The 6,749-nt window shown below is 48.6% G+C and overlaps 1 protein-coding gene across 1 annotated transcript; it reads left to right on the top strand.

The window, feature by feature from the left end:
• Positions 1-1,542: 1,542 nt before the first annotated feature.
• Positions 1,543-5,416, top strand: IL6 (interleukin 6). Its single transcript, XM_040965003.1, has 4 exons — positions 1,543-1,685; positions 2,725-2,838; positions 3,762-3,914; positions 4,899-5,416. The coding sequence occupies exons 2-4, from the start codon at positions 2,725-2,727 to the stop codon at positions 5,064-5,066; spliced, it is 435 nt and encodes a 144-aa protein (XP_040820937.1). The 5' UTR covers positions 1,543-1,685; the 3' UTR covers positions 5,067-5,416.
• Positions 5,417-6,749: the final 1,333 nt, after the last annotated feature.

The following is a 6,749-nucleotide window of genomic DNA, read 5'->3' as shown; positions in this document are numbered from 1 at the left end:
GTAAAATAAATAAATCTTAAAATAGAAAGAAGAATGATAAGGAGGAGTAGAAGGAGAAGAAGAAAATCCATAAGCTTGGGTCTCTACCACCCACATTGAAGATCTAGATGCGAAGCCGGGTTTCTGACTTCAGCCTTGTCCAGCCCTGGCTGTTGCAGCCATTTGGGGAGTGAACCAGTGAATAGAACATCTTTCTCCCCTCTTTGTCTTTCCCTTTGTCTCTGTCACTCTACCTTTCAAATAAATAAATAGATGTTAAAACCAAAAATAAATAAATAAATAAAAAGGGAAAAGAAGAGTAATAGTTTCCATATTTGTGTGCACCTCAGTAACTTGAAGGCAGCTGACTGACTGACCAGACCTGTCCAGCATCCTCAGGGAGCTGCAGGGCTGCAGGGTCCCTTGGCTGTTGGCAGAGCTGGGGATACCCCATGGGTGTGGAACAGAGATCAGGGTCCTCACCGGGAGGATCTCCAAGGGATCAGTAGAGAACAGGGCTGGAGTAGCCGGACATTTTGTGGCACAGCCCTGCATCCCACTGCACTCTTCACCTGAAGACTCCAGGTAATTCTGCAGCCCCTGGTCCCCCAGGAGAGCCAAAAAACTAAGAAGCCCTGTGCTGACTTCCTTCTGCGGGTGTTATCCCCCTGGGGCGTGGAGCCGGTGACCAGGGTGGGGTCTATGGTCTGAGCAGGGGAAAACTCAGCTCACATCAAGTCTAGGGATTTTACAGATACGAATAAAGCGGAATGCTGTACATCCTGGTCCCTGATCTTGTCACTGAAGTTACTTGAAGCGGGTGCAAGGAAAAAAAAAAATACATAGTCAGCTTTAGCTCTCCGTGCCTCGGAGTCAGACTTCGAAGTGACATGAGCTTGACTCTTTCTCAAGACCAAAGTGCCAAAGTGCTGAGTCACACTCCAAAAAGAAGAAGTAGGAAGGAAGAAAGTGAAGGAAGCGCTGAGCAGCCCGGCCAGGCCAGCCTTGGGGGTGAGCTCAGCAGCGCTTTTCCCCCCCATTTGTGATTTTTGAGATGCTGGACGACGTCACATTGCACAATCTTAATAAGGTTTCCAATCAGCCCCACCCGCCCTGGCCCCACCCCCACCTCCAACAAAGATTTATCAAATGTGGGATTTTCCCATGAGTCTCAAAATTACAGTGTCAACCCCCCAATAAATATGAGGCTGGGGCTGGCTAAGGCTCATTCTGCCTCTGAGCCCACCAAGGGACAAACAGAGAACTCTCCTGGGCCTCCAAGCACCCAACTATGAACTCCGTCTTCGCAAGTAAGTGTAGTGGATCCCTGGCCCAGGGAGCGCCGCCAGCGCCTCTGCTGCCGCTGCTACCGCCACCACTGCCGCCGGGAGCGCTTTTGCGAGGGAGGGTGGAGGGCGAGGGCGGCGGGCGTGTGGCCCAGGGCGGGCTGGCCCGCAGCCAGCAGCCCGCGGCAGCTGCTCACAACCGCCTCTTCCCCCGGCACAGGCGCCCTCCGTCCAGCTCCCGTGGGCTTCGCGCTGGGGCTGCTCCTCGTGGTGGCCACTGCCTTCCCCACTGCTCCTTTAGTTTCCATCAAAGAAGAGCTCCAAGGTGATGCTACCTCAGATAAACCCTTCACAACGCCGGTCAAAATTGAATCTACCATTTCTTACATCCTCACAAAGATCTCCGATATCAGAAAGAAGGTGGGTAGGCTTGGCAGCCCAGGTGTGTGTGTGTGTGTGTGTGTGTGTGTGTGTTGGGGGGTGGCACATGTTGTCTTCGTGTTTTTGCAGTACCCCCTACCCGCCCCTATGGTTGGGGGAGACAGATGGGTCTTGGGGGTTCTAGATTCCAGACTGCCTTCTGCAGTTCTCTGCAGCTGCTCAAAGGATGGTCCTAGCTCCCAGAAAGGACGGGCTGCAGCTGGGTGCTCTGCCCCTCAGCTGTTCTCACACCTGTCCACAGCCTGGAAGAGCTGGGTGGAAGGGTGACTGATTCTCAGGGAGCCCTTTCTAACTGGACAATCAGGTCCGCCATCATTCCTTTGATTCCTGGAACTTTGGAAAGATTAGAAAAGTGGCACTTGGAATGAATGTTCAGCTTCTCCAGGGAGTTAGAAAAGTTACTAAACTGTGTAGTTGTAGAAGTTCAGTGGTTAGGACTCCAGGGAGGGGCGTCAAGGGCAGGGGTGGAAGCAGCATTCCAAGGGGAACATCTCAAGTAGATGGAAGCTTCTCCAGAATTTTAAGTGAAAATTGTCTTGGCTCGACCTGATAGAAAGCAAAAGACAGGAGAACAACATAAGGAACTGGGAGCCTGGTGCTGGCTCTCCAGAACCAGTTCCTGCATCTTGGGATGATTCCCTACCTCCTCTGGACTGCATTCCTTCCAGCTGTGCCCTGAACCACATGTACCCATGCTGGCATCATAAGTACCACCTACTGAGTGCCAGCCACTTTGTGCAAGTGGGATTGACTTCACAACTTGCTTGCAAGGGAGGTGATTGCCCTAGTGGAGATAAAGAGTCCAAAACTCAGGAGGAGCCCCCAGGGAGCTTGGACACGGAACCCACACTCGCCCCAACTCTAAGAGGCTCTTCTTGCCTGCCAGGGATGCCAGTGGGTTGTGACTTTTGTTTTTCTAAGAGGTTCTTCTAGCTGTTGTAGGAGCATGAACTGGCCCTCTAGTGGTGTTTGCTTTATGGACACTTTGAGCCATAACCAATCTGGTTTTCTGTTCCAGATGTGCAACTATGACGCCGACTGCCTGGATTGTAAGCAAGTACTGTCAGATGTCAACCTGACCCTTCCACAGCTGACAGAAAGAGACGGATGCTTCCCGTCGGCGCCAAATCAGGTATGAGCTTGTCATCATGTTCGGTGTGGGCTGTGGTTAGGCAGAAGTCCCTCTTAGAGCTGCGTGAATCCCAGACAACCCACAAAGAGGGAGATACATGTAGTGAACACTGTGGGCATGATGTTTTAGAAGAAGATCAACTTAAAACTGTTTCAGAGATGTCTATCTTGCAACAGCCATGGCCAGAGAGGGTCACTGTGTGCTGGGACCTTTATAACTGCCAGATATCAGAAACCCAACAAGTTCAACAAGTGAGCCTGGGGACTGCTGTCTCCTCCAGCTGCTCTTGGCAGGACCCAGGCCTGCATGCCCTGCTGATGTCTTTCTGCACAGCCCTGTCCTTCCAGTTAGTGAGGCAGCATATACTTTTATTTTTCCCCAAGACCCAGGTGGGGGTGGAGGTATGGAGAAAGGGGCAGTCTTCCATCTGCAACAGCCAGGACTGGGCCATGCCAAAACCGGGAGACCAAAACTCAATCCAGTTCTACCCTGTAAAGTAGCAGGACTCCACTATCCAAGCCATTATCTGCTGCCTCCCAGGGTACACTCCAGCAGGCAGCCGTGTCAGGAGCAGAGCAGTCAGGCCTCCAACTAGACAAATGGGACATTTGAATCTCAAGCAGTCTGAATGCCCACTCCCTGTGCTGACTTCCAGTTCTTGCAGAAAAGGAAGTCCAGCCCAACATGAGAGAGAGCAGGGAGCGGATAATCAGTCTAGCACTTGCTGGGCTCTGGGTCCAGTGATTTAATTTCATGCTTTTCCTGATGTTTTAAATGGGGTAGTCACTGTGGCTGTGATCTGATGTCCCAAAACATGATATTGGAAAGGTCCTTGGAATTCTCCAGCAGGGCTGAGGGAGGCAGGGCTGAGTGCTCACAGAAGGATTCTGAGCCCTAATCTTCTTGCCATCTTTTCACTTTAGGAGATTTGCCTGATGAGAATCACTGCTGGCCTTTTGGAGTTTGAGATCTACCTAAAGCACCTTCAGAACAAGTTCAAGAGTGATGAGGAAAACAACAACATGGACATTGTGCTGCAGAATAGTCAAACCCTGGTCAAGAACCTGAGGCCAAAGGTGAGTGCTTCCTCCCTTGCCACTGTGCATGGGGAGAAGGACTCAGAGGACAGGGCCGGGAAGGGGTCGAGAGGAGCTCAATCGTCAGCCTTTTTTTTTTCTCTCTCTCTTGTGCAAAATATAACCCATCAATAATTACATTTATAGCTATATTCAAAGAGTTGATTTGAATATCAATTTCTATGAGATTTTAAAAAAAAAAAATGTACTCCTAAAGATGCAAGGAGGTATTGCCAAGACCTCCCCAGTGGGCGACAGATACCCGGAATGGAGATCACAGAAAATCCTTGTGCTATTTCCATTAACTTCCAAGTGACAGTCTTGTCACGGTGGTTCTCTCTGCTTTACTCTTCTGGCTTTGCCCAGGGAGTTGTTGTGGAGATATGGCTGAGGCCTAAAGGCTGGGTAGGGCAGAACCAAGGACCTTGCTATTCTGATGGCAGATGATGGGAGCTGATGGCTCGGAGTTCAAATGAGCCCAAGATAGTGGTGTGGAAGGTTCCTGAAGTAAACCTTAGGGCAGAGCCTGTCCTGGTCATTTCTAGAGGTGTGCCAGAAACCAGGATTCCTCATCTTCTCATGTTATCAGGAAGCCCCCAGAAGCTCCTATTGTAATAAAGAGTCTAAGTGAGCAGGTCTGGCTGAGCGTCTGAGATACCCATGTCTGCCGAGCTCATATGGAATGCCAATGCAGCAGTCCTTTGAGGGGCAAGGCCTTTCCCAAGCTAGCCAGCCCCTTGGGGACCAAGGAGGAATCCAAGGGGGAAATGTTGCTAGCCCTTTGACATCACTAGATCCATGCCTCCCAATGGGAAACTGGAAGAAAGGGTGAGATGGAGAAGTCACTGCAGAACTCACCGTAACATTGAACTGTGGGTTCTTTTTCACCTGCGAGGTTCCAGCTATGCCAGCCCCTGTATGGCATCACAGAAGAAAAAGTAGTTAAGTATCTCAACAATCCCCTTTCTCTTCTTTTCCCTTCAGGTCAACACTACTGAAGAAGCACCCACTCTTGAGCCAGCCACTTTGACCAGCCTAAAGGAGAATATGCAGCTGAAAGAGCAATGGCGAAGGACGCAGACAATCCACTACATCCTGTGTGGCCTCAAGGACTTCCTGGAGTTCACCCTGCGTGCGGTGCGCCTGATGTAGTGCGGGCATCCCTGCGCACTGCAGTTCATGGGCACTGCTGCCCATGGTTAGAATACGTCATCCTGTCCACTGGATGCATAACTTATATTGTTTACGGAACTAAACATATGTGTGCTAGGACACTATTTTAATTATATTTTTAACTTATTAGTATTTAAATATGGGGAGTTGGGTTAATTTATATGTGATTGATATTTATAACTTATGAAATGAATTTGAATTATTTTATGTATTAGTTATGGAGAAATAATGCAGAATGGCTGGGCAATTTGAATATCCTCTGTTTCAGAGCCAAATCATTTCTTGGAATGTGTAGGCTTACCTCAAATGAATTGCTAACTTACACACTTTTCAGGAAATGTTTAAATTCTATTTATATAATGTTTATTATTATACCAATAAAACACTTTTTTAAAAAAAAAAACAATAACTAAAACCTATGTGTGTCATGCAGCGTTTTGCATAAGCAACTTTCTTGTCATCACATCATGAAAGAAAGAGCCATGATCACTATAAGAAAGACATGACTGAACATGCCAGGTGCCATGTGTGTCACAGGCACTCTGCCATGCGCCCCTGGGTGTACCAGTGATTAGTCTCCCAACGGGTGGTCGTGGGAGGGGCCTGGGTTTGAAATGTAAGTCTGCCTGCCTCTAGGTCCCCTGCTATTACTATTGCCTTCTAGGGAACTGAAATACAAGCCAGGAAACCCCAAAACATGTTAATACAAGGACTACAGATAAAGATGAATCAAAAGCCTTTGAGATCATTCAACTTCTGAGATACAGGGGTGTGCAAACTTCCAGATAATCACTGTAAGTTCTGCCTCCCTCCTCTGGGTTCCTCGAACATGGCACACACCATCTGCCATGGCATCCAAAGATCAATGGACTATTCCTGGCAGGTTGCATGCATGTTTTTCAAGAAAGCAATGGTGATCTAGCATATGGGCGAAGAAGACAAAGAGAACACACGCAGATGATCACATAAGAGACCCCGTGGCTTTGGAGACATGCCGTGTTAAGGGAGTTGACTAGTGTTGTGCATTTAGGTATCTTCCTCTTAAGGAAACAAATAAAAAATCCAAGGACCTCCAGAAGGGGCAAGGGACATCAATGCATATCTAGCACTCTTTGCTTCCCTCCTCAATATTTGTCAAATATCTTCTGCCCATCTCAGGAGCAACAGCAGAGTGGCCATCTGAACAATTTAACATCGCTCCGTTACCCTATCCCTACACAGCAGTAGGCACTTGCTACAGATTCCGCCTCTCTAACCCCAACAACTGCAAATTCCTGTCTTCTAACAAAGCTTCTTCCCACATAACCACATAGCTGCCTTCCAATAGGAGAGGGGTCCTGCTGACCAGGGGAAGTCCACAGGACCAAGAATTAAGAGCAGTGAGGAAGAAGAGCCTTACACTGTGGTCACTAGAAACCACGCCTCACAAGTGGGCTTCCGAAGATGGGAGTCAGAACACAGAACAAAGACAAGCAGCAGTCGGCCAGGACATTGAGTCTTCAGATGAAAAGTCACTAAGCACTGTGGACAAGTCAGCCAGTGTTTGTGGTGAAGAAATTAACAAGTTAGACATGGTCTCTGCTCTCATGTGGTTCACACTGTGGCAGAAAAAACAGAATGAGAGTGTGACGATGTTTAAAAATGAGGTTCACTGGCAACCTC

This window comes from Ochotona curzoniae, unplaced genomic scaffold (genome assembly GCF_017591425.1).
Source record: "Ochotona curzoniae isolate NIBS_2020 unplaced genomic scaffold, NIBS_Ocur_1.0 scaffold_3835, whole genome shotgun sequence".
Lineage (NCBI taxonomy): Eukaryota > Metazoa > Chordata > Mammalia > Lagomorpha > Ochotonidae > Ochotona > Ochotona curzoniae.
Note: the sequence above shows the minus strand (reverse complement) of the source record. Positions and strands in the feature narration are given on the sequence as shown.

Bases quoted from the DNA above. Each gene is read 5' to 3' on its own strand.
- IL6 (XM_040965003.1), top strand. From the start codon at position 2,725: ATGTGCAACTATGACGCCGACTGCCTGGATTGTAAGCAAGTACTGTCA. The intron at 2,839-3,761 runs GTATGAGCTTGT...TTTTCACTTTAG, and splicing joins TCCCGTCGGCGCCAAATCAG to GAGATTTGCCTGATGAGAAT. The intron at 3,915-4,898 runs GTGAGTGCTTCC...TTTTCCCTTCAG, and splicing joins TCAAGAACCTGAGGCCAAAG to GTCAACACTACTGAAGAAGC.